At 53.2% G+C, this 26,411-nt stretch overlaps 1 protein-coding gene across 1 annotated transcript in view; it reads left to right on the top strand.

Annotated features, from left to right (window-relative positions):
- The first annotated feature begins 9,545 nt into the window (after positions 1-9,545).
- The window catches only part of CSPG4 (chondroitin sulfate proteoglycan 4), a 42,370-nt gene continuing 25,504 nt past the window's right edge, over positions 9,546-26,411 (top strand). Inside the window, exon 1 of the mRNA XM_053595313.1 lies at positions 9,546-9,754. Within this exon, the coding sequence (XP_053451288.1) occupies positions 9,655-9,754 (100 nt within the window). The 5' untranslated portion in view covers positions 9,546-9,654. The remainder of the gene's footprint in view (positions 9,755-26,411) is intronic.

Raw genomic sequence — 26,411 nt, 5'->3', positions numbered from 1 at the left:
GTCCAAGAAGGATCAAGGACTTATTCAAAGTCTCCTATTACAAGAATAGCAGAGATGGAACCAGGACACAAAATCCCAGGCTCTCTTTGGATCAAAGTCTCTGATTTAATGGAAACCAAACCATGCCCTGAACTTGTTCCAACAAGCAGGCACAATGAGGATTCAGAGCATTGACAGACCAGGCATGCTGGGCGCTCCAGAGTCCACAGGGACTAGAAGGCTCAGAACAGAGGGCAGAGCCCCACCTCAGTGATAGCGGACCCCTCCTTGGGCCCCCATATGCCCATAGGGCAACCAAGCCTCTGGTTTCTGGGCAAGACTGGGCTTGCCCCAGCTTCAGTTGACCTCAGGCCACAGGCAGTGCTATAACCTCAGCCCCATTCTCCCCATCCTCATCACCTTTTTCCATAAGAAGTTATGAGCCCTGATGATCCCCAATGTTGATAGGGGCAAGATCTGAGGCTGGAACCTCCACCTTCCTGCTCTGGGGAGCCCCCTGCATTCCTCCCTGCACTTCTCCTGTGCTCAGCTCTTGGGGAAACTAAGTCACCTCCATGTCCAAACAGGTCACAAGCCACTCCACATTGGTCCAAATGCTCCCTTCTTACCAGTTTGATGGAGACCTAACTCACCCCTGGCCCTGGGCCTCCCCAAAGCTGACTATTCCATCAGTCACCCTCATGCCTAGAGCACTCACTGGTGTGGGTCCCTGGCTTCCCTAGGACTCAGTGATCCCTCCCTGTCAAATGCACCATTCCTCTAGGGTCCCAGCACCCAGTCATGCCCCCTCAGCTCCCCAGCTGCCATTTGTCCCTCACTTGCATACTAGGTGACCTTGGTTCATGGCTGCCTCCACCTGTCTTCCAACTCCTGCCATTATCCTGGTGACTTGGGTCTCCCCAGGGATCACCCACCATTCCCATGGGTTCCCAGTTGCCAGCCCCCTCATGTACAAACACCTCCACTCTACTCCCCCTCAGCCACGGTGCCCCACAATGACCCTGGGCTTCCCACCACTTCCCATGGCACTTACCTTTTGTCTCCCCACTGCCATCCCTGAATGCCAGCCCCTGCCTCCCATCACAGAGACCCCATCGCTGACCCTGCACTTCCTCCTCATCCTTCAGGCCCCTTCTGTCTTCACGGCCCTCCTTGTCCAGCCTCTTTCCTAGTAAATTCCAGCCCTGAGTCAACCCAGTCTACCTTGTCCACATAGCCTCACCGTCCCCTCCATGTGCTAAAAACCATCTCCCTATCCCCACGTGCTTCTTACCACCTCTCTGCCCAGTCCACATGCAGACTTCCCAAACAGACATTTTCCCAGCAGACCAAGTGGCTCATGCCTATAATCCTAGCACTCTGGGAGGCCAAAGTGGGAGGATCACTTGAGCTTAGGAGCTTGAGACCAGCCTGAGCAAAAAGGAGCCAGACCACATCTTTACTAAAAATAAAAAAATTAGGGCAGTGCCTGTGGCTCAAAAAGTAGGGCACCAGCCCCATATGCCAGAGGTGGTGGGTTCAAACCCAGCCCCGGCCAAAAAAAACTGCAAAAGAAAAAAAAAAAAAAAAGAAAGAAAGAAAAAGTAGCCAGGCATAGTGGCAGGTACCTATAGTTCCAGCTACTCAGAAGGCTGAGGCAGGAGGAGCCCTTGAACCCAGGAGTTTGAGGTTGCTGTGAACTAGGCTGAAGCCCCAGCACTCTAGCCTGGGGGACAGTGAAGACTCTGTCTCAAAAAAAAAAAAAAAAAGGGTGGCGCCTGTGGCTCAAGGAGTAGGGCGCTGGTCCCATATGCTGGAGGTGGTGGGTTCAAACCTAGCCCTGGCCAAAAACCAAAAAAAAAAAAAAAAAAAAAAAAGAAAAGCTGAGCACAGTGGCTCACACCTGTAATCCTAGTACGCTGGGAGGCCAAGGCGGGTGGATTGCCTGAGCCTCACAGGTTTGAGACCAGCCTAAACCAGAACGAGACCTCATCTCTAAAAAATAGCCAGGCATTGGCTCGGCGCCTGTGTCTCAAATGGCTAAGGCGCCAGCCACATACACCTGAGCTGGCGGGTTCGAATCCAGCCTGGGCCCGCCAACAACAATGACGGCTGCAACAAAAAATAGCCAGGAGTTGTGGTGGGCGCCTGTAGTCCCAGCTACTTGGGAGGTAGAGGCAGGAGAATCGCTTGAGTCCAGGAGTTGGAGGTTGCTATTAGCTATGATGCCATGACACTTTACCCAGGGCAACAGCTTGAGGCTCTGTCTCAAAAAAAAAAAAAAAAAAATAGCCAGGCATTATGGCAGGGCCTGCAGTCCCAGCTATTTGGAGGGCTGAGGCAAAGAATCACTTGAGCCCAAGAGTTTGAGCTTGCCATAAGCTGAGACATCACAGCACTCTATAGAGGGTAACAAAGTGAGACTCTGTCTCCAAAGTAATAAAAATAATTTTTTTTAAAAAGAGAGAGAGACATTTTCCCATTGTCCCCATTCTCACCTCCCTGTTGTGCCTGACTTGCCCAAGTCAGCTTCAGGTCCACTACCCCGCTCACACTGCACAGCCGCTGCACCCAGAGGACACTTTCTTCCTCTTCTGTGTTGGCCACTCCATAGCACTGGCCCAAGATGCCTACCCGGCCACTCCCTCCCTACAGCACCTCTTCCTGGTTCCAAGATGTTCTCCTGGTTTTTCTCCTGTCTCTCTGGCTGCCCCATCATAGGCTTTCTTCCTGGCTCTTCTTCCTCAACCTGACCTCTCTGATGTTGGCCTATGCTTATTCATTGCAACAGGAAAACAGCAGCTTTGCAGGGGAGAAGCCTGGCAGGCACCACCTCAACCAACTGATACAAGCTAATATCCCAACAATGGCACACACATGTGACATGCACCTCCTCATAGAGGGACATAGCATCGCTTCCAGGGCATTCCTGCAGAGATGCAAAACCTGAATTTAATCATGAGGAAATCAGACAAACTCAAACCAAAATTCGCTTTACAAAATAACTGGCCCGTACTTGCCAAAAATGCAACATCACGAGAGACAGAGAAACACTAAAGAACCATGCCAGATTAATAGAAACTGAAAAGATAAGATAAGGAAATGCAGTGTGGAGGCCAGGATTTTCTTTTGCTATAAAGGATAGTGTTGAGGAAATTGACACAGCTGGGGCAGGGGGTCAGGGCTTAGTTCAAAGTATTACACCAATGTTGATTTCCTGATTTTGATAAACGCAGTCTGGTTATGAAAGAAAAGGTCCTTGTTCTCAGGAAATACATACATGTATTTAGTGATAAAGGAGCATTATGTCTGCAACTTACTCTCAAGTGCTTTGGAAAAAATATGTATATATAGAGAAAATAATTTAAAATGAGGTAAAATACTAACATTTGGGAAATCTTGGTGAAGAATACATGGGAAATATTTTAATAGTCCTGCCACTTTTATGTAAGTCTGAAGTTACGTCAAAGTAAAAAGTTAAAATAAAAAAATATGGGGGCGGCGCCTGTGGCTCAGTCGGTAAGGCGCCGGCCCCATATACTGAGGGTGACGGGTTCAAACCCGGCCCCGGCTGAACTGCAACCAAAAAATAGCTGGGCGTTGTGGCGGGCGCCTGTAGTCCCAGCTACTCGGGAGGCTGAGGCAGGAGAATTGCTTAAGCCCAGGAGTTGGAGGTTGCTGTGAGCTGTGTGAAGCCACGGCACTCTACCAAGGGCCATAAAGTGAGACTCTGTCTCTACAAAAAAAAATAAATAAAAAAAAAACATGTCTCAGGACTCAGTCCTAGGTCTTCCTCTAATTTTATACCACCTTCCTCTCTCCTGGGCAGTTTCATGTCTCATCTCCCATTGTTGCTTTTAATTCCATTAATGGTACCCCAACAATTCCACTCAGGCCTTCTTCAGAGCATTAGTCCCCTGTTGCTGCACACAACAGCCCTCACAGTGTCACCTGAGTTTCTCACAAGCACCCTGAATCAACATGCCCAAAGATTTTCTTGTGATATGCCCCCACCCCTTGTCATCTCCATGCATGACACTGCCACTACCCATCCAAGCATCCAAGCTGGAAAGCTGGGCTGGTCCTAGACACTTCCCTCATCTTCACTCCCACATCCAACCAATCCCCACATCACTTTGGGGAGCCTGTAAGTTTCCCAAAGGCACACTCCTGTTATTCACCCTTGTGTCCCCAGCCCCCAACATAGTACCTAATACACGATCTGTGCCTAAGAAATATTTGTTGAATGAATGGATTAACTGATCCGTCAATTGATCAAGGAAACACTACTCCTCCCCATGGGAGTAGAGGTCCAGGTTCTAAGTCCTAGGCACATGCTGAGTCTGATTCACTGGACTGCCATTTACAACTGTGCAGATGTGTATCAGCTATCTAATGCTGCATAAGAAATCACCCTCAAAATCTAACAGTTTAAAAAATCATTCTCCTTCTGTTGCACATAACTTCCATGGGTTGGGAGTTTGAGAGTGACTTTTATGGGTGGTTCTGGCTCTAGGTCTTACAGGAAGTGGTAGCCAAGATGTCAGTAGGGGCTGCAATCATCTGAAGGTTTGATTGGACCTGACAGATTCACTTCCAAGATGGCTCATTAACAGGAAAGGTGTGTTAGTGCCAGCTGCTGGCAAGAGGCCTCAGCCCCTCTCTGTGTGGGCCCTTCACTATCCTCAGGTCATAATGGCTACAATCAGAGGACAGCAAAGCAGATGCTACAGTGTCTTTTATGACGTTGGAAGTCACACCATCATTTTTGCAATGCTCTATTGGTTACACACGTCAACCCTACCCATTGTGGGAGGGGAATGCACAGCGCATAAATGCCAGCAGGCGAGGCCATCTTTGAGGCTGGTTACCCCAATGTTTTTCACTGTACAAGGACAGCTAATGAATGGGGTCTGTGGGGGCTAAAATCCAAGCTTCATATTCTTGTATAAGCTCCATGCAGTCTAAAAGCAGCCCTGCCAGCTTGCTCTAGCTAGCTGTCTCTTGCTTGTCAGCTTTGCCTCTCCTCCAAGGGACTCCTGGAAGCCATGCAGAGAGCAGGACCCTGGCAAAACTATAGCCACCATCAGAACCACCAGGCACTGCCCTTCACAGTTTATAGAGCCCCAGAACCTCTATTGGAGGCCATCAACCAAGCACCATGATGGCCTACAGATGAGAAAAAGGGTACAGAAAGGTGAAGTGTCTTTCCTGAGGTCACATAGAAAAAGGCTTGGCAGGACTTCTGGCTCCTAAGCCCACATTCTTTCCACTGCCCTGCCCAGTGACCAGCTAGACCCACATCCCCTAACGCCCACTGTAAGCTTCATTCCCAGTCCTAAGCAGGTATTTCTCATCCTTTCTCTGGGAACCCCACGCCAGCCCCCAAATGTGCCTACCCTGTGCCAAGCCCCAAGCAAAAACATTCACAAATTTTCCATCCAGATGAGGATTGTTTACTCCCCCTCCAAAATGCTAAATTTGTAGGCAGCTAGATGTCCACCAGGGTAGCACAACAGGGGTTAATGGCATGAATTAATATTTAGAAATAGCACAACCCCAGGGGGAGTCAGCTGCGGACAGCTGGTCACAGTCACTGAAGCCACAAGCCTTTGTGGACGTGGTATGGAAGATAAGTGCCTGCTTCTAGGGAACAGAGACTCCGAGGGGCTCCTCCACCACCCCTGGCCCCTGTCTTTCCAGTATGGCTGGGGTGTGGCTCAGAGCTTGACCCTGGTCAGGGCAAAGCCCTCCGCTGGCTTCCTGTCCACAGCCAGCTCCCGAGGGTGGCAAACATAACTTTTCAGCTCCTGAATTGTGTAATTGTTGGGACTAGCTGCTCCGGCCCCTCCTGAGCCTGGCTGCCTGTTGCTTGGAGAAGCCCCATAGATAGCTCAGCCAGAAGCAGGAGCAAGACCTCTCCTCTAAGAGGCCCCTGGTCAGAGGCCCAGGCTTGGGACCCACAGCTGTGGAGCTCAAAGCTAGCACCTAAAGTCCAAGTCCTTTTGCATGGTTGTGGCCTAGGTTCTGTGTCCTTCATGGCAGAGGGCCAATTCCCTGAGGGCAGGGCCCACAGTGGGAACACACCCCTTCTGGGGCACAAGCACATGGCCACAGGATCCTCAGATGGGGCCAGGGCAGTCAGGGTGCAAACCCCTCTGGCCAAGGGTGGGGCCAGGCCACAGCCACTGCCAGAGCGGGTACTCTTTGTCCAGGAAGCATTAGAGGCAAGAGTGACCAGGAGTGCCTGGCCAGCATGCTTGGCAGGGAAGTAGTTGTTATTGAGCTCTTTGTTGTCCTATTCTCCAAGATCACTTGGAGAAACTGAGGCAGCACACACCAGAGCTCATTATACCTTCCAAGAATTTTGAATCTTCTTTTACCCTGGGGCAAGTGCATTCTTCTTCATTCTTTGGGGGCTGTTTGTTTGTTTAAGACAGATGTCACTATGCTCTCAGTAGAGCGCCATGGAGTCACAGCTCACAGCAGTGGTTTTCAACTTGTGGGTCACAACCCACAGGAACTGTATTAAAGGGCTGCAGCATTAGGAAGGTTGAGAACCACTGGCTCACAGCAACCTCAGAATCTTGGGATTAAGCGCTTCTCTTGCCTCAGCCACCCAAGTAGCTGGGACTACAGGCACTCACCACAACACCCAGCTATTTTTGTTGTTGTTGTTCTTGTTGTTTGGCAGGCCTGGGCCAGGTTCGAACCCACCAGCCCCAGTATGTGGCCAGTGTCCTAACTGACGAGCTACAGGTGCTGAGCCTTCTTCATTCTTCAAGTGGGTTTTGAGTGGCCTTCTTTCCTGCCTCCCCACCAAACATGCCCTGTCTTGTGCTTTGCTGGGGAGGCACTGAGGCACACCTCCTGACCCCGCTAGGCAGGCCCCAGGGGGAACTCAAGGGAATCTGTGGAAAGACAGGCCAGTGTGATGGAAGGAAGGCTAGGAGGGCTTCCTGGAGGAAGGTGAGATGTGTCCAGGGAGGTAGGGGTAGTCAGGGATGGTCATCAACTCAAGCCAAGGAAAGTAACAGCAAATATTGGAAGGCAGAAGGGAGAAGTTCTGAGCCAAGCCTGAGGGTTCCAGGGAGGCCCAGGTCAACTCTACTCAGGACTGGGGCTTCAGGGCTCAGGGGAGCGTGCTGAGAAAGCTACAGGGGACAGTTGAGGAGCAGGTGCTGCCTGGTCTAACAGCCTGTGCTCTGAGATAGTGGGAAGTGGTCAGGGACCAGTTACAAAGCAACATGGAGGCCTCAACTTTCTGCCAGTTTGCCTGGCATGACACTGCTCAGCATTGGTCTGGGGTTCAAGTCCTGGGCTATGGGCTAAACAAAGGCCAGACCTGTGTGCACCAGAGCCCCAGAATCCCTTTACCACTGACAGCCACACTTGCCAGGGTTAAGAGACCAGGTGAATGTTTTGTAAACTGGGACGCCCCAGCTGAGATGCGAGAGCTTTGTTATTACTGAGGCGCTGGTTGCCATTATTTTTCCAGGCCTGTGTTTCTCTGCCCAGCTAGCAACAAGCCAAGCTAAGCCCGACTTGAATCTCAGCTGTGGGCGGGAGCACCCAGTCTCGAGGCTCCACAGACATCTGTGTGGGTGGAATCAGAGAAGATGGGAGAAGATGGGGAGGAGGGAAGTATAGGGGAGATGAAGCTGGTAGAAATCTTCACCCAAGTTTTTGATTCATAAAGAAGCAAAAGTCTTCTCCCCTCTTTTCTCATTCCTAAAATGAAAGCTCTTTTCCTTCTAGCAGTCTTCCAAGTGTCCCTCCAACTCTGGGCCCATACTTGGCCAGTAATTAGCCCCTAACAAGGACCAGGTGCCTTGCTGAGTTGGTGAGAAGGAAAAACAAGGGACAAGTAGAATCAATGGCTTTATTGCCACTGAGGCCAGCTGGGCACAGCCTCTGCCTAGGCCTCCTGGCATGCCCAGAAGGGAGTTCTTAGGTTTGCCAAAATCTGCACAGAACAGCAGCAATTGGTTTCTTAGTCCACCACAGCAAGCATTTACTGAACACCTATTGTATACAGCTGCCTCTGGAGGGGAATAGTCAAGCTTCATAGCCAACTTTCCATCAAGGGAGGTGATGTGTAAAAAGCTGCATATAAACCATGAAGCATAGGGACATGCAGGGTGACAGAGACAGAAGAGAAGGGACAGGCATTTATTAAACACCTATTGTATACCAGGCCCTGGGCTAGGTACTTGAAGTACATTAAAGCATTTAATTCTCATAAATCCAATTTTACAAATGAGGAAACTGAACCACAGAGAGGTAAAAGGTCTTATTCAAGGTTGAGCTGCCAAGTAAGAGAGCTGGGATTTGAACCCAGGTCTGCCTGCATTCAAAACCAGTACTTATAATCACCACAGGGACTGGGCACCATCACACCGTGCTGTGGTGGTAAGAGCACTGAGCTCCAGTCAAAGACCTGGCTCCACCCCTTAGCAGCTGCATACTTACTCAAGTCCCTTACCACCTCAGTTTCTTCAATTGCAAAATAGGCTCAGTTTCATTGCAATCTATGAAGCCCTGTACACAATGTGGGACTGTCATTGGCCAAGGGGAGGGTGAAGGTGAGGTGGGCTGTGGCAGGCAGGTGCCAGCAAAGGAAGAATTTGGATCGAAGAAGTAAATCAAATAAAGCAAGGTAATGCTGGGCCTGCACTGAGACAGGCAGTGCCTCCAGGCACTGGAAGCACTACACTACTAACTACTTTCCCCTTTTCTCCTCCTGTTTGAGACCAGGCTGATGTTGCCGCATGGGAGGGAGCCAGGAGGAGAAGAGCCCCAGCCTGGAGCTGTTAGGTAGGAGCTAAATCCAGGGCCAGATTTCCAGGAGGCAGCCCCAGGAAGTCGAAACACTGGAATTCAGGGGTCCGGAGGCCTGGTTTTCCGAACCCAAATAGCTAGGGACTTAACTCTCCACCTGGAAGCCTTGTAAGAACCACTTTCTGCTCTGAACCATAGTTTACTCCTTCGCAAGTGGGGCAGGGGTGGTCCTCACCCACCTTTCAGGGTTAATTATTTTGGATTTTTCTGCCCTGTAGGACAGTCCAGACTTGTCTCCTTTATAGACAGAGAGACTGAGGCCCTTGGGGGCAGAGAAGGTCAAGGCCGCAGGGCGGCAGAACCTCACTGGTGCCTCTGAGGCCTCAAAGCGTCCTGAGGGCAGCCTGCTAGCAGGCGGGCATCCGTCCTGCGGCCTGTGTGGTATGGAGGAGTCCTCCTCAGCCCCTGCAAGGGCATAAAGGGAAGAAGTGAGGGAGTTGGCCCAGGTCAACCTCCTTCCAGAGGGCGTCTCCAGGGTGCTGGGGTCAGAACTTAGGGTGTCTGGGTCCCTCGGCGACTTTGTTCCAAAACTCCAGGGTGGGGCCTGGATCTGACCTCTTGGTAAGGGTCCCTTCACCCCTGCCCGGGTAAGAAGCAGCCCAGCACGGGCCCTTTAAGAAAGCCGAGGGTGGGGGCCGCTGGGGCAGCCTGGGCCTGAAACCCGAGCGCGCGCGGGTCGGCTCCTGCCCCGCCCCCGAGTTAAGTGCCGTGGACCGAGCCCCAGCCCGCCCTGCTGAGCAGAGCCTGTTGCCTCCGCTGCCGGATCTGCCGCCCAGAGTCACTTCTTAGGGCTCCGCTCAGCTCCTTGCAAGTCCTGCCGCCCAGCCTGCCGTGATGCGTTCCGGCGCGCGGCCCCCACCTCCAGCCCACGCCCTGGACCTGGCTTTGACCATGGCTTTGACCATGGCTATGTGGGCCAGACTAGCATCCACAGGTGAGTAAGGGGCCGGAATCCCCGACCCAGTCTAGGGAGCTTATGAGGGGTTTCTCAGGTAGGGAAAAAGGAAAAGAAGGGGCCAGAAGTAGCGCCTAGATCCCCAGCGCTTCTCCCACCACCACAGGCTAGAGTCTCCAGGTTGCAACACTGGGGTGGTGGACACAGGCAGGACCCCCAGCGACCTCAGGTTCTGGGGACTTCTAGTATTTTCCACCTGGGGTGGCCAGGGTTCCCAGGGTGGAATCGCTTAGTGTGTGGCTTTGCCTGTTGGGATTGTCTGAGACACCCAGTGGGGCCACCCCAATGTTGTCCACGCTTCGTTTGCCAGGAAAACTTGAGATAGTATGGTACCCAGTAGCAGCAGTGGGTACCCTGCCTCAGATGCCCTGGGCCAGGAATGGAGAGTTCTGCAGGACTAGAAGTGGGGAGGGAGCCACCCTGCCCCACCCTGTGAAGGGCCCACACACACCTCAGCCTCGACCCCTTCCAGCCTCTCCCAACTCCATCCTCCTCCCCTCCCCTTGCTCCCTCTTGGATCTGTCTGTCTGCCGCCTTCCCTCTTCCTTCTGCACTCCTCTTCTCACTCCTGTTGGTTACAGACAGGACCCTCCCCTGACCAACTCATCTGCTAGAGGCAGGGCCCTGTGTCCAGGGGGAGCTTGTCCCTCAGGTAGCCCTGAGCAAGCCTCTGCCATGCCTCCCTGTCCCTAGTACTGGTGCCAGACTCCAGCAGAGACTGAATGGAGGTTTGCTTTCTGAGAGGTGCTAGAAGCATCCCCTTTCTGTCACAATGCCAGAAATCCCAACATTACAGCATTCTTCCTTTAGTGAAGGCATGGTCTGGTTATGCCATAAGAACTGTGGCCTCAGGGCCCATCAGTCATTACTGCCCATGTATGAATCAGTGCTTTAGCCTACATCTTTTGGGACCATTCCCAAGAGCAACTTTAAGCAAAAGGGCCTGAATTTCCCTTCCAAGGTCCCAGGCCACACCCTTCTCCCCTTCAGATGGGGAAGCCAGCTCTAAAGTAGGACATCATGAGGTGCCCAGAAGGGAAATGAGTCAAGGGAGGACCCTCTGGACTGAGTCAGGGCTGGATCCCCAGATCTCCTGCAGGGACCTGATCCCCTGAGGTCTCAGGGTCTGGGTGGGGCTCAGGCCACTGAAGAAATGGAAAGGGAGCATCCAAGGTCACTGCAGAGGTCAGCTCATCCAGCCCCCAGGCAAGGGAGAGATTCCAGCACCCCTGCCTCCTTAGGCTTCAACTAAGAGCCATTCTTAAATGCCTTCCTAGCACCAACAACATGCCAGCATTGTGCTGGGCTATGAGAGGGGCACAGCAATGGACAGACTGAACTTAGACTCATTCAAGAGGCAGAAATGCAGATTACAACTTGAACAGCAATTCCCAGTTGTATTTGCAAAGATCCAGAGGAAAGGTATTAGGCGGGACAGAGGGTGTTCCTTGAAGCAAGCCTTGAAGGATGGGAAGAGAGCAAGTACTCTAGGCAGGGGCTTAGCAATGAGGTGGGTGTAGACAGAGGGGTATTGAGATAGGACAGCCTGCAGCCTGGGTGAGCACAGGCCAGGTAGAGCCATTAGGCTCAAACACAGAAACCTTAAATGGCAAAATGAAGCCCGTAGCCTATGCCCTTTTGTCAATGGGGAGCCAACAAAGATTTTAGGGCAGGAGGGTGGCATGATGTCTAGGGGATTTTATAAGTTTAAACCAACCCCTGCCTTTGGGAAGGATTTGGAAAGGGGGGCGCAGGTGGAGAGCTCCCATCCAATAACTAACCCATCTCTAGCACCACTGCTGGCCTGGTCTCTGCAAGTGGTATGGCCCTACCTGAGAAAGGCATCACTCCCACTCACTTCCCACTGAGGAAGGACACCCTTGTCGCAAGGGTGCTCAAGTTCTCCTGTGCCAGGGTGAGGCATCCTAGGGGACTCTCCCACCACTCAACATTCTAGAGCATGTGGGTCATGGGCCTGGACTGGAGTCATATACCCTAGGAGACCATCTGGGCCAAACTTCCAATTGTACAGAGAGGGAAACTGAGGCCCCAGAAAAGAAGAAATGTATTCTAAGTCCACAGAGAACCCCACCTGCCCAGGAAGAGCTCCCAGCCTGCTTGGGGGATTAGAGTTGGGTAACCGTGATAGTGTGGATGACAATGACAAATGTGGTTTCCATCTCCTCCTGAGCCCTGTAGGGGCTCTCAGGAGAGGGACAAGCATTGGGGGATATTGGATTTCAGCTGATGCTCCAAGGGCAGGCAGAGAAAAAAAGGGGACAGCATTCCAGTGAGAGGAACAGCCCATGAGCAGAGAGCTCCTCCTCCCAGCCTGGTGGGGCTGACTTTGAAAGGCAGGATATGAGGGATTCAGGTGGGACCCAGGTGAGAGTACCTGGCAGGGAAAGCTTGTGCATTACCTTGGTGGGAGCTCTGAACTGATGGGAGTGTCTTAAGGAGCAGCGCAGCAGGGGCACCAGGTGTAAATAGTTGAACCAGGGTAGCTCCTGCTGCCCCAAGGATGGTCTGGGGGACCAGTGGTGCTCAGGGCAGACCCTGAGCTTTGTTTGTGTACATGTGTGCAGTCCCAGGCCTCTGGGGCAGGGCAGGGGCCAGCCCACCCAGGCTCTAGAAAAGCTGTTCCAGAACCAAGTACAACTGAGCCTCCCTCCCAAGTCTGCCCACCCAGGCAGGATAAGAAGACTCTTTCAGTGCTGCCTGCCTGGGGGGCCTGGGGGGTTTGGGGAGCGGGCCACACCAGGTGGGCCAGCAGGCTGCTGGCAATTCTGATGGAGGGGAGTGGGGCGTGTGGAGCTCACAGAGGAAGTGTATAGGCTCCGTCTGGGAACTGGGCGTGCTGCCCAGGAGGGGCAGGCAGGGGAGGAGGAGTTGGAAATAGCCCTGACATACACACTCACTGGCACGCACAGATGTGGGCACACACACTGCACACAGTTGCACTCACAGACCTGGATGAGGTAGCTGCTGTTCTCTCTAAGCCCCCTGCCTCAGGGCCTGAGCTGAGTGGTAGGGAAGGGGGTGAGCACAGGGTGGTGGTTGGGATGCTGTACTGTGGCTCCTATTCCAGCTCAGGAGCAAAATGAATCGGGGGGGACCTGTGGATCTGGGACTAGAGTCCAGTCCCTCTGCTCCTTCACCCCCTCTCCCAACTCCTGGACTGATCCAACTCCCCTCTTGCCTCCTACAGGCCCTCTGGCCCAGCTTATATCCAATTCTATAGAGCCTTCTAGAGTTAAGATGACTCTTCTAAGTGCACACTTAGAGTAGGTTTGAAACTTACTGCATTAGTATTATATTATTCAATTTGTGTGAGGAAATTTTGAATGAACTGAATTTGTATGAACAGTTTTGTACTTGGATCCTGTCAGGGGTAGGGCTCCTAGCTCCCTCTCCTTCTGCGAGCAGGGGAAGGGATGGAGCTATCTTTTCACTGAGCTTTTACCTCCAGGGACATCCCATGGTAGGCACTAACCACATTGCCCTGCAGCCTCACAGCAGCACTGCAAGTCAGGAATCATTCCCACTTTACAGATGAGAAAATCAGACCCTGCCCCATATCACTCTTTGGGCACACAGGCCCTGGTGTTCTCAATCACTCCAATAGTAGCCAGCTTTCGCAGATCAAGCCAGGTAGGCAACCACCCTCTAGTGGGCTCAAGACTCCAGTAGGGGAGAGACAGCTCCCTGAAGACTGAAGAAACCTTTGTTCTGATTTCCCCATGTCCCTCTATCATGTGTTTCCAAACCCCCCACACTTTCTCACAGGATAAGTGAATCCCCTCCCAAAAAACACCTCCACCTCAGGTGGCGCCTATGGCTCAGTGGGTAGGGCGCTGGCCCCTTATACTGAGGGTGGCGGGTTCAAACCAGGCCCCAGCCGAATGCAACAAAAAAATAGCCAAGAGATGTGACGGGTGCTTCTCTGGAGGCTGAGGCAAGAGAATCACCTGAGCCCAGGAGTTGGAGGTTGCTGTGAGCAGTGTGATGCCACTGCACTCTACCGAGGGCCATAAAGTGAGACTCTGTCTCTACAAAAAAAAAAAAAAAAACCTCCACCTCTTCATGGCTGAGGTTACAAAGTGGCATTTGTCTCCGGTGTAGTGGAAGAGCTGTAGGGGCTGCCGTTTGGGTGGCTCGGTGGCATGGCTCACCTATGTTCTGGTGGTGGCATGGGTGGGTCCAGCCAAGGACAGTGCCCGTCCTGTTGAGCATTCTGTCCTCTCGCTCAGCTCCTACCCACACCCAGGCAAGCTCCCAGCCTGAAGAAGAGCCAGCCTTGCCAACCCTGGTGTGTGCTACCCAGGCCTCCAGCCATTGCAAATGTTTAAACGTTTCAGCATGCGGGTCTCTCGTGGCTGATGGTCGTGGTGCGTCAGTGAGTCTGCCTCCCTTCCGGGGCCTTGCAGCAGAAACTGGCCAACTCCAGACCAGGGCTCAGAGCCCCACAGTGAGTCCTTAGCAGCTTAGAGCCTAGGCCTCCCTACCCTTTGTCCTTATACCCTGGTTGGACCAGAAGCTCCTTGGAGACAAACATCCCATCTGCCTTTTCAGGGGTCTGCACAGGGCTGGGCCCCCAGAGGAGCATAGAGATCTCTGTGCCAATGGGGATCTTCAGACTGTGCCCTTAGGCACTCCAGGGCTTCACACCTGAGCTGACCTGGAGGGGAATACACCTATGAGATGTCTGCCCCACCCCAGGTCACACATAGCAGCTCCTTGACCACAAATGTAAGGATTGGGTTTATGGAAGATGTGGTTTGGTAAAGGGTTCTTCTAAAAATAGAAAACCTCCAAGAGCTGGAGGTTGCTGTGAGCTGCGACAGCACAGCACTCTACCGAGAGTGACAAAATGAGACTCTGTCTAAAAAAAGAAAACTTTCTGACTTTCAAAGAATCCTAACAAACTCGGGCCCTTTCAATCCCAGCTTCCTTGTTAGCTGAGCCTGGGGGTTCTGTGGTCTCTCCTATCCCAGCATGACCCTCCTGTCACCTGCCTCCAGGCCCGAAAACACCATTACAGGCTAAGCATCGCTTATCTGAAATGCTGGGAACCAGTGTTTCAGATTTTGAATTTTTTTTTTTATTTTAGAACATTTACATATACATGATGAGATATCTTTGGAACAAGACCCAGGTCTAAACATAAAAACTCATTTGTATGTCATATATACCTTCTACACATAGCCTGCAAGTAATTTTATACAACTGTTAACCTTGTACATGAGACAAAGTTTGAAATTTTGCACCTATGGCATCATGTTGGTGCTCAAAATGTTTTGGATTTGGGAGCACTTCAGATTTCAAATTTCCAGATTAGAGAAGCTCAATTTGGCAGAGCATGGTAGCTCAACCCTGTAATGCTAGCACTCTGGAAGACCAAGACAGGAGGACTCGTTGAGCTCAGGATTTCAAGACCAGCCCAAGCAAGCATGAGAGCCCCCCATCTCTACTAAAAATAGAAAAATTAGCCAGGCATTGTGGTGGGTACCTGTAGTCCCAGCTACTCGGGAGGCTGAGGCAGCAGGGTCACTTGAACCCAGGAGTTAGTTGGAGATTGCTGTGAGCTAGGCTGATGCCATGGCACTCTAAGCCCTTGCCATGGAACCTGGCTTTTTTTTTTTTTTTTTTGAGACAGAGTCTCACTGTGTCACCCTCTGCGTCACAGCTCACAGCAACCTCAAACTCTTGGGCTTAAGCAATTCTCTTGCCTCAGCCTCCCAAGTCGCTGGGACTACAGGCGCCTGCCACAATGGCCAGCTATTTTTTGGTTGTAGTTGTCATTGTTGTTTGGCAAGCCTGCGCTGGGTTCAAACCTGCCAGCCCTGGTGTGGGTGGCCACGCCCTCCCCACTGAGCTATAGGTGCCAAGCCATGGAACCTTTCTTTTTTTCTTTTTTTGGCTGGGGCTGGGTTTGAACCTGCCACCTCCGGTACATGGGGCCGGAGCCCTACTACTTTGAGCCACAGGTGCTGCCCCATGGAACCTTTTTTAAAGACGGCTGAGCAGAAGCTCCGGATTGCTGGGCCTGCCTTTTGAGACTCTGCCTCAAAAAGAAAAACTAAAAGAGAGATGCCCCATCTATGCTATGCCATGCCCTTCTCTCCCCTAATAGATCAGCCTCCATATTCAAGGTGATCCTGCATCCCACAGCCTGGCTGATAAACTAATATCAGACAATAATCCATAATCCCTGGCTGTCTCCACCTTCACTCTACCTGTTCCCCTCCAGCTGGCCTTCTCTTTTCCTCTAATACTTCAAAGCTCAGCTCCAGTATTACTGCCCCCAGGAGCCTTTTCTGGAATTGTTTTGTTTTTTTTTGTTTGTTTTTTTTTTTTTTTTTGGTAGAGTCAGAGTCTCCCTTTATGGTCCTTTGTAGAGTGCTGTGGCCTCACACAACTCACAGCAACCTCCAACTCCTGGGCTTCAGCGATTCTCTTGCCTCAGCCTCCCGAGTAGCTGGGACTACAGGCGCCCGCCACAACGCCCGGCTACCAGGAGCCTTTTCTAACCATAGGTTACCCTATGGCCTATCACGTAGGGTTGCAGGTCTTTCTCCCCCACATACTCCCCTGTCCTCCACCCCCTGGTCCACAACCTTCATCAGTCTGACACCTAGTAGGTGCACACTCTCACACACACACACACACACACACACACACACACATACCTGCCTGTTCAGCAGGCTCTGGCAAGGAGAGTGTCCCACTCTAAGCCAGCAGCCCTAGAGGAAACCCCAACTTAAGACACAGCCCCTCACTCCACTGCCAGGGCAGGACCTCTTGTCTGGGTCAGTTGGCTCTCTGGGGAGATAGAGGGAACTGGGGAGAGGAGACCAACTTCCGTTCCCACCTAAGAGCAACCCCTTCCCCCGCCCACATTTCAGGAGGGGCCAGCTATAAATATCAATGAGCCCAGGATTCCCACGGCACCAGCCCCTCCCAGTCCCTTCCCTGTGCACAGCGACTGGGGCCAGACCCTGCTCCCCTGCAGCTGGAGGCCAGCCAGGCAGGCCGCAGGCCCAGCCGTGCACACACACTCTCTCTCTCTCTTCCTACTCTGGTCAGAGTAGGAACAAATCACCCTCTTTGGGAATCTCAGAGCAGCTAAGAATGAGCTCCTTCCCCTGCCCCTCAATCTTGACTCCAGCCCCACCTCTGAGGCCTGAGCTCCCCTGAAACCTATGCATGGAGGCTGGAGGCCAGGCACACAGAGGTTGAAAACTGGTGTTAGTTTAGTTTGAATTCCAGCTCTTCACTCCAAGTGTGACCAAGGGCAAGTGACTTGGCCTTTCTGAGCCTCAGTGTTCTCCTCTCTAAAATGCAGATAAATGTTTCCTATCTCTTACATTATCCAGGATTAAGCAAGATACTTTGCTTGGAATAAATACTCAGTAAGAGTCTGTGGCTGAGGGCGCTGTTATTGTAGTGTTACCATCTTCTCAGGGTGAGGCAGGCCCAGCTATCTGGAGCTTCTGCTCAGAAGTCTTTAAGAAAGGTTCCATAGGGGAAGGGGAGAGCAGAGACAGAAAGAAGGAGGGAGGGGTGGAGGAAAGGAAGAGCAGAGAGAGTGAAGGAGGGAGGCGGGTGGGGTCTTGGTGTGTGCCACACCTTTGGAGGGCAAGACACAATTGTAAGAGGGACTTTACCTAACAAATGCAATCAGTGTAGCCTGGTTTCTTGTATCCTCAAAGAATCCCCAACAATGAAAAGAAAAGAAAAAGAAAGATTCCATGGCTTGGCACTTGTAGCTCCACAGCTAGGGCACCAGGTTCAAACCCAGCCAGGGGCTTGCCAAACAACAATGACAACTACAACCAAAAAATAGCTGGGAGTTGTGGCACCTGTAGTCCTAGCTACTCGGGAGGCTGAGGCAAGAGAATTGCTTAAGCCCAAGAGTTTGAGGCCCATGTGTTTCTGGCCACTCATCTGTAGTCCAGCTGAGCCCCTTCATGGGTGGGGCCTCCAATGGGGGCCTCTCTCCAATGGGCTGTGAGGTGTGATGCCACAGCACTCTACCAAGTGTAACATAGTGAGACTCTGTCTCAAAAAAAGAAAAAGAAAGAAAGGTTCCATGGCAAGGGCTTAGAGTAGATGGCCCTGTGAGGGCCCTGTAGTAGTAGAGGCCCTGTCTGTGTGGGGACCAAGTGACATGAAAAAAGGGAGGTAGGTGCCCAAGGGGGATATCAGCCAGCCTCTGCCTGCCAGCTCAGGACCCTTCAGGAAAGCTGGGGTTCTGCTTCTCTCTGGCTTACTGAGCTAAGGCCCACACATCTCTCCCAGTGTGAAGCAAAGTGGGGACAGCCCCACTTAGGCCCTTTCCCCATAACCTAACAGGTGGAGTGCAAAAGGAACCTAGTCGATGCATGGTGAACAAATGATCAAGTGAAACTAACCCAGAGCAGGTGGTCTCCAACTCCCGAGCTCAAAGGATCCTCCCACCTCAGCCTCCTAGAGTGCTAGGATCACAGGCGGGAGCCACTGTGAGGCTGCTGTGAACTAGGCTGATGCCGTGGTACTCTAGCCTGGGCAACAGAGTGAGAGAGCAATACCAGCACCTTTTATGGGGGGAAGCCTGGAGGGCTGTCAGTCTGCTCTCTGCCACCTGCTCAGGGACCTCTCTCTGGAGGGAGGAGCTAGAAGCTAGGGCCCAGTGAGGTGAGACTGCTTACCTACCAGAGCTGCCACTCATGATACGCATTAGTGGCCGCATCATGAGGAGGAGAAATCCAGACTGAGGAAGGTGAGGGACCTTCTCTGCTCTGGACCGCTTGGACCCATCAAAGGTGTTGGTGATGCCTGAGGTGCATGTGTTGTGAGATGAGAGTTGGAGGAGGTGAGAGGAAGTGAGTCCTGGGAGATGGCTCAAGAGTGGGGCAAGGCCAGGCACAGTGGCTCCTGCCTGTGGTCCTAGCACTCTGGGAGGCTGAGGTAAGAGGATCCTTTGAGCTCGGGAGTTTGCGACCAGCCTGAGCAAGAGTAAGAGCCCCATCTCTATTAAAAATCAAAAAATTAGCTGGGTATTGTGGCAGGCACCTGTAGTCTCAGCTGCTGGAGAGACTGAAACAGGAGGATCACTTGAACCCAGGAGTTGGATGCTGCTGTGAGCTAGGCCGATGTTGTGACACTAGCTTAAGCAACAGAGTGAGACTCCGTCTCAAAAATAATAATAAAAGGCTCGGCACCTGTAGCTCTATGGCTAGGGCGCCAGCCACATACACTGGATGGAGCTGGTAGGTTCAAACCCAGCCCGGGCCTGCCAAACAACAATGACAACTACAACCAAAAAACAGCCAGGTGTTGTGGTGGGCACCTGTAGTCCCAGCTACTTGGGAGGCTGAGGCAAGAGAATTGCTTAAGCCCAAGAGTTTGAGGTTGGAGCTCTGATGCCACAGCACTCTACTGAGGGTGACATAGTGAAACTCTGTCTCAAATAATAATAATAATATTATTAATTAAATAGTGGGGCAAGCAGCTGGGGGCAGTCACACCTAGAGAGACACCCTAGATGAGGGACTGGCCAGAGCCTAAGCTCCAGGTCAAGATCCCACTGTGTACACACCCTCTGCCTTCTCCCCCATAGAGATAACTTCTCCATAGACCCTGGGGCAGGGCCTGCCAGCCCCCTGGATGTGTGCCAACAGAATCCAGGCTCCTGCCCCTGGCTGAGGTTCCATCTCCAATTGTCTGGGGCCCATGTGTTTCTGGCCACTCATCTGTAGTCCAGCTGAGCCCCTTCATGGGTGGGGTCTCCAATGGGGGCCTCTCTCCAAACTGTTGACATGACAACCTTGGATCAGAGGAGATGTTGTAGAAACCTAAGCCAGCTGTGTGATGACACCATAGCCTTTGGTATACCTGGCCCTGCTGTGTGGCCTTGGGCAGACCCCTATCCCTTTCTTAGCTTCTGGGTGGGGTCTTTAATCTCTTAGGTCAGCTATAAAATTCTGAGCTCAAGCCACATGGAAACAGAACAGAGGTCTCTGCAGTCCAGAGAAAGCCAGCGCCACTTGTCCTGGGCCATATAGCAAGGCAGCCTGGGCCTGGAATGGGGCTGAGAGGCTTCCCAGCCTGCCAGAGCTCCCTGGCATTGGAAAACCACTTTCCAAAGTTGGCTCATAGCCCAGGGGCTCTCCCAGGATGAGAGTAGTGGCTCCTTTCCACCCCCAGTTCCCAACTTCCTCCCCCTGGCCCCAGCCCCACCCTGCCAAAAATAAACCCAGACCACCCCGTCTTGTACCAGCCAGACCCACCCAGCCCCTGCAGAGCCAATTGAGTCACTGCTGGAAGCTGCTCTTTTTTTAACTATCTGAGTCACCAGTTGTGGCTATGTCTCCATGGCACATGCCCCAGGCTATAGTCACCCTATAGCCCCCAACAAGCACAACCAAGGGTGGGGTTGAACAGGGGCTGGCAGCAGATATAAGCCCAGGCCATGCCCAGCTTATAGCCCCTCCAGGCCTCAGGAACTCTCCCTCTAGTAAGCTAGAGACCAGAGTCGTCTTCAGGGGTCCCGGCCCTGCCCTGGTCCATCTTTCCAAGACAGTTCTTCAGGGATCTTGGTGATGAAGTCCATCCTCATAGGCTCTGCCTCCACCAGGCCTGGGCCTCCCTGGCTGAGATCGCCTGGGGAGGGCCAGGGAGATTTGCCATCTCCCTCACCCTAAGAGATAGAGGGTATCTTAGCCCTGGGCCCTGGGAGGTAGGGGCGGGCAAGGCCTGTCCTTTTAGGGTCCTTCTAGGGTAAAGGACACAGAAATGCCCAAATCCTGCCTTTCCTCACATGGGTCCAACTCATACTGATCACTCTGCCTAGGGTACCATAAGACTTTCTATGGGACAGAAACACCCTCTTCCATCCTCCCCTCCTGTTCTGTCTTCCTCGGCTCAGGGCTTCACATATCAGGGCTTCGCCTGAGCTAGACAGCTCTCTCCCTCATGTCTCTCTCGCTCTTTTTTTCTACATCCTTATCTCTCTGTCTCTGCCACCCCCATCCCTGTCTCTCTCTCTTTCCCTGTTAACATCTCTCTGTCTCTGTGTGCCCCTTCTCTCTGGTCCCCCTCTTTTCTCTTTCCCTTGTCCTTTACCCAGTCCCAGTGGTCATCCAAAGTGCTCCTCCACAGCTGGCACCACCACCCAAGGCCCTTCTCTGCCTTCTCAGTAGACATAACAGACCCTCACCTCTGCCAATTCCCACAAGGGACTCTAGGCCCCAGGGACCAATCCTAAGAAATTTTCCATCCCCCTCCCCCAGGTTCCCTTCCCCTGCCCCAAAGTGCAGGCTACATCCTGTCCCAGGGAATGTTAAGATCCCACAGACTCTTTCTTGGGGGCTGAGAAAGGGGGGCTGTGGGGCCTGGGAATGGCCCCACCCCCAGACCCAGCCAGAGTGGGAGCCTGTACAGCCTCAAGTCCCAACAGTCTCCTGGCTGTGGCTGTGGCCTCCAGCTATAAATAGGGGCTCTGATTCTATTTTCTTTAAAAACAAGCAGCAGACTCTGTCACCACAGGCCCAGAAAAGCAGTCCCTGGCTGGAACAGTTTCCTACCCCTCCCAGGCCATTATGCCCTCCTGCCTCTAAGCAGTGGGGCCCTAGAGGCAAAGGAGGCTCAGAGAGGACCCTGGAGGTGAGACAGGGTGGGGAGGGCTGGACCAAGCTCCCTACTGCGCCCTGCCCTCCTTCTTCCCCAAGCAAGGTTAGTCATGTCCCAAGGCTCACAGTGTTAATGGAGAGAGTTGACGGCAGTATAGCTCCTCCCACCACAGTTGAGTGTCTTTGTACCCCAAGTACAGAGAAGGTGCTTTGGGCAATGGGGGAGGAGGAGGACTTTCTTCCTGAAAGAGCATTAGGTCATTTCACAGGCAGAAAGGAGAGAAAAGCTTGCCAGGGAGAAGGCCCAGCTTGAGCAAACACAGCATGGGGACCTACTGTGTGTGTAAACAGCCAGGTGCTAGCAAGATTGGTAATGGAACATCCAAGGGCGGAGAGCAGGAGAGCCTGGTGAGCAAGGGCACCCAGGCCTCCAGTGCCACACTGAATGGGGTTGGGGCCTGAACCTGAGGCAATGGGAAGCCATAGAAGGCTTCCAGGCAAGAGAGAATGATGAAGGTTAGGTTAACTGGAACTGCTATTAGCAGAGGGAAGCAGGAAATTCATTAAGCCAGGCAAGAGATGGTAGTGGCCTGCCTTGCACACAGCCCAGGGAAGCAAGAAGGGGAGATGAATTTGAAGGAGAATTTAGGGGCAGGATGGATGGAGCATAGGTGTCAGTTGGCTATGGCTATGCAAAGGGAGGAGGAAGAGGGTCCAGAGGACTCTCAGATTTCTACCCAGCAGGAGGTGGATGGTTGAGCCTTCACTGGGCAAGTTAGCAGGTTGAGGAAGAGATGACGCTAAGTCCAGCCAGCAATGGGCGGGGTCGGGTTTGAGGGCTCCTGTGGGTGTTGGCAGTGTACCCACACCCTGAGAGTTGGTGCTAGTGACAGAGATGTAGGTATACCGGCAAAGAGGCTATACCTGAGGCTAAAGAAGAGCTGGAGGGAGTGTGGCAGTGGTGGGCATAACTCTGGAGGGGCCCCCAGGCCAAAGGCATCCAGGCAGCTGGCAGATGGGAATGCCAGGCAGGAACCTAGTCCAGGAGCCAGACCTCCACAGGAGATGAGGTCTCACTCTGGGGATCTCTAGAGGGCCTGGTTAGCCCAGAGGGCCACTGGAAAGGACACTGAGGTTTCCTGGTCTACCTTGCTGGTACACTGCCAGTGTTGGGGGCCTGCTATTTCCCCCAATCTGCCGTGAGACAACCCTGCCCAGTAGAAAATCCCTCTTATGAGGGCTAAATGCCATCTCCATTAGATCTTAATTCCCTCAAATGCTGATGTTTCCTTCATCTGCACATGTCAATGGGCCTTCTGGATGCTCAGATGGCCCCAGGCAGGAGATAAGGGCCCTGGGTCCTGTCCTCAGGAGTGTCCAGTCTGGCCAGGTCTGTGGCCATTTAGTCCAGGGGTAGCTCTCCTGTACCCATGATAGTGACCGCAACGCTCACCAGCCACTTTCTGCGGGGCTGGGCTGGCAGAGTCCTGGTGTGTTAGTCCTTCTATCCAGGTACCCTTTTACAGAAGGGGAAACTGAGGCCACAGAAAGCATGGAAGCACGTAGCTGTAAGTAGAGAGAGAGTGTGTGCACGGGGGGGGGGGGGGCGATCCCTAACCTAAGCATCTTCCTTGGAGCTGAGATTTCTTCCCAGCCTTCTCCCCTGCATTTTGGAGGTGGGACTGAGGAAGAGACGTGCAGCCTATTGTGCACAAGCTGAGCCACCAGACCTCAGGTCCAGGCCATCATCAAGACCAGTAGTCATCATTTCCACTATCCCCCATCCTAGCTCATACACTCACTATCTCCAAGCCCAGCCCAGAGACACCTCCCTGACAGCCCTGTCACTTTCTACTGCCAGCGCTAAGCAAAGACCCAAAGGGAGTGATGGGCTTCAGGCTCTGGCTCTGCCCAGGAGAGGGCCTGGCCCATCAGCCTCCTGGGGGTAGCTTCCCACCTCAGCACAGCCCAGACCCCTTGCCTCTCCATCCCCTTCCATGTGGGCAGGGCTGCCACTTATCGCTGGCTTCTGGAACATGCCATCCACAGCCAGCCCATGAAGATGCCCCTCCCTGTTCCACCAAGCCCCGGAGCCAGGGAGGCCGGGCTGCCAAACCGCCCTTGGAAAGCAGCTGCTTTTCCCTCCTTCCTCACTCCCTCCCACCTCCACCCGACCCTGACAGAAGGAGCCCCAGGGGACAAGAAGGGAAAAAGTGTGTCTTCCCCAGGCGGGGGCCAGCTCTCATACCCTCTCCCCACTCCAGCTGCAGATGTTCCACTTCCGACTTGGCAACCAGCCCCCCCTTGCACGCAGCACACACCCCTCACCCACAGAGGCTTACATCCCAGCCCTGCTACTCCCTCTCCCCATGAGGCCCTAGCACAGGGGACTGCCCTCTCTAAGCCTCAGTTTCCTCACCTGTAAGATGGAAGAAGCCTCTCAGGGACCCTGCTCGGGCTGGGGGACTGGGCAGGCCCACCCTACCACCTGGTGAGGGTCCCTCACTCTTCTCTGCCAGAAGCCCTACCCCAGCCGGAGTCCACTGAGATGAGGGTCTCATATTCCCGGGAGAAAGGAGGGTATGGAGCAGGCTGGGAAGTCCACCCTTCTGCCTGTACAAGGAAAATTATAAGGCAGGGAAAAGCCTCTTGGAACTGCTCCTGCAGTAGTAGTAGCTCTGCCCTCTTTGCCTGGGGCCTGGGGAGCAGCAGCACTTCCACAAAGTGCTGGCTGAATTCCTGCTTCCTCTCCTCTCCTGCTCCAGTCCAGCAGCCTGGGTGGACTCAAGGCTGCTGCTTCCATCAAAACCTCTCATTTCCCCTCCCACTTCCTCTGTGCCCCACATGGCCCCAGGGTCTAACCACGTGGCTGGAAGCCCAGGGCATCAGCCCTGTTTCTATCAGTGTCCCAAGCTCAGCATCTCCACCCTACTTATCCCCTGCTTCAGTCTCCAAGGGTATTTCCAGAGAGGGTCCCTAAATTAGAAACATTCCCCAATACATGGCACTTAACATGGGTGAGTCAAGGCACTTGGCTAGAGGACCAGAAGAGAAGCAGTGGCCAGGGTCAGGGCATAGCCAGTAGCTGATGAAACTCTTTTTACCCTGGCCTCCTTGGCCTTGAAAGAGACCAGAAAGGCAACCAAACAGAAGGTCACATGCCCTGAGTATGAATCTCTTGGCTCCAAAGTTCTTGGGCCGAGGAGGAATGGAGCCACCCTGACCCCAGCAGAGGTCTCTGCAGAGTTCAGGTGTGGAGGCAATCTGCCTCTGAGCACCACGGTACCCAATGTTTCAGCACACTTCAGTAATAAGGTCTTGTCTCCTGAGAAGGACAGTTGCTCTTTTAAGTTCCCTGTGATTTTGAACTCACCTACTGTTCATATGGTGGCAACTTGCAGGACAGGAGAGAAGCAGGTAGTCAGTGGGCTGCTGGGATGGCCCTGGGCTATGGAATCCCATTGTAGAACCAGGGGCCAGGGTAGCTAAAGGGAGGAACACCCATGGGGTTTGCAAGGTGTGTGAGTGTCTCCCAGACAGCCTTCCCTAGGTGGCAGTGAGCCATCTAGCCTGGGCTCTGGTGACCCCAGTGTCACCGCTGAGCAGGTTATATTTTCCCCTTGATCTTCTCAAGGAGACCTTAAAGTCTCCCCTATAACCTTCTCCCTTGTTACCTTCAGAGTAACAGGGTTGGGAGAAGGTGACAGCTCAGTTTTATGTGGCTGAACCTTGGGGGAGTCTATAGGATGAGCTGATGGAGGGGCTGGCACCTGAGTAAACACAGCAGAAAGCTTCTTCCTTGCCAGGAGTCCAGGGAGGCAGACATGATGGGGAGAAGGCCTGTAATCATGGCCAAGCATACAGAGCCTATAGCTGGGGCCAGAGTGGGCCTGACACACCACATCCCCACCTACCCATGGCGGCCTCCGTGCACCGCTGTGCACACAGCCCTGACCCACACACATGCTCACCACACCCGCCCACCGTGGCCCTGCACAGTGTGTGAGTGCCCTGTGGGGCTGACTTGTCATATCAGCTCATCACTTTGTTCCCCCAGCTCTGAATGGGCAGGAGCAGAGTCTGTTTCTAAGTCAGAGGGAACTGACTCCCTCAGAAGGAACTCCCAGCCTCTTCAGAGGATCCCTGGCTTGGGGACAGAATGCTAGTGGAAAAAAGTGGGGGAGTCCCTTAGAAGTGCAAGGGGAGGGATCTGGCCAGAGGTCTAGAGGGCCCGGTGAGCACAGGGAGGATCCAGCCACTAAGGCAGGGCACCTGGCCCGATCCTGCTCTCACACAGGCTGGCATTCAGTCCCAGGTGAGCCACCTGCCCCTTCCACACCCATGAGAGGAGACAGAGAGCCCTTCATCCCTGCCTCGGCCTTCTCAGAGCACTCTACCTCACAACTGCCTCAGGCTCCCTGGTGGGGACTCTCCCACCCCTGCCTGCCCAGACCTGGAACCAGGATTTGCCACCCCTGGTGCCAGACCCCAAGGAGCTACAGTGAGAAGTCCAGTCTCACCTCAGAGCCGGCTCCCTCCCTCCCCAGCCTGCTGTCTGGGTGCCCCCTTCTCAGTCCTGTTCACAGCCACAGGCTCCCTGCCAGCATCCTATCTTCTTGCTGCCAGCAGCCTGTCTTCTTGTCTCTCCTGGTTTTTCTTTTTCTTTTTCTTTTTTTTTTAGAGACAGAGTCTCACTTCATCCACCTCAGTAGAGTGCCGCAGCATCACAGCAACCTCCTTGGGCTTAGGTGATTCTCCTGCCTCAGCCTCCCGAGCAGCTGGGACTACAGGCGCCCGCCACAACGCCCGGCTATTTTTCTGTTGCAGTTTGGCCGGGCCGGGTTCAAATCTGCCACCCTCAGTATATGGGGCCGGAGCCCTACCCACTGAGCCGCAGGTGCCATCCTCTCTCCTGGTTTGTCCTCCTCCATCTCCTTCTTCAGGTCTTGGTCTGAATTCTAGAGTCCAGCCTTTGTGGAAGAGAGCGTCCCTATTTCTCAGTCTTAGTATCTGTCTCAGGCTTT

The sequence above is a fragment of the Nycticebus coucang genome, chromosome 6, assembly GCF_027406575.1.
Source record: "Nycticebus coucang isolate mNycCou1 chromosome 6, mNycCou1.pri, whole genome shotgun sequence".
Taxonomy (NCBI): domain Eukaryota; kingdom Metazoa; phylum Chordata; class Mammalia; order Primates; family Lorisidae; genus Nycticebus; species Nycticebus coucang.
Note: the sequence above shows the minus strand (reverse complement) of the source record. Positions and strands in the feature narration are given on the sequence as shown.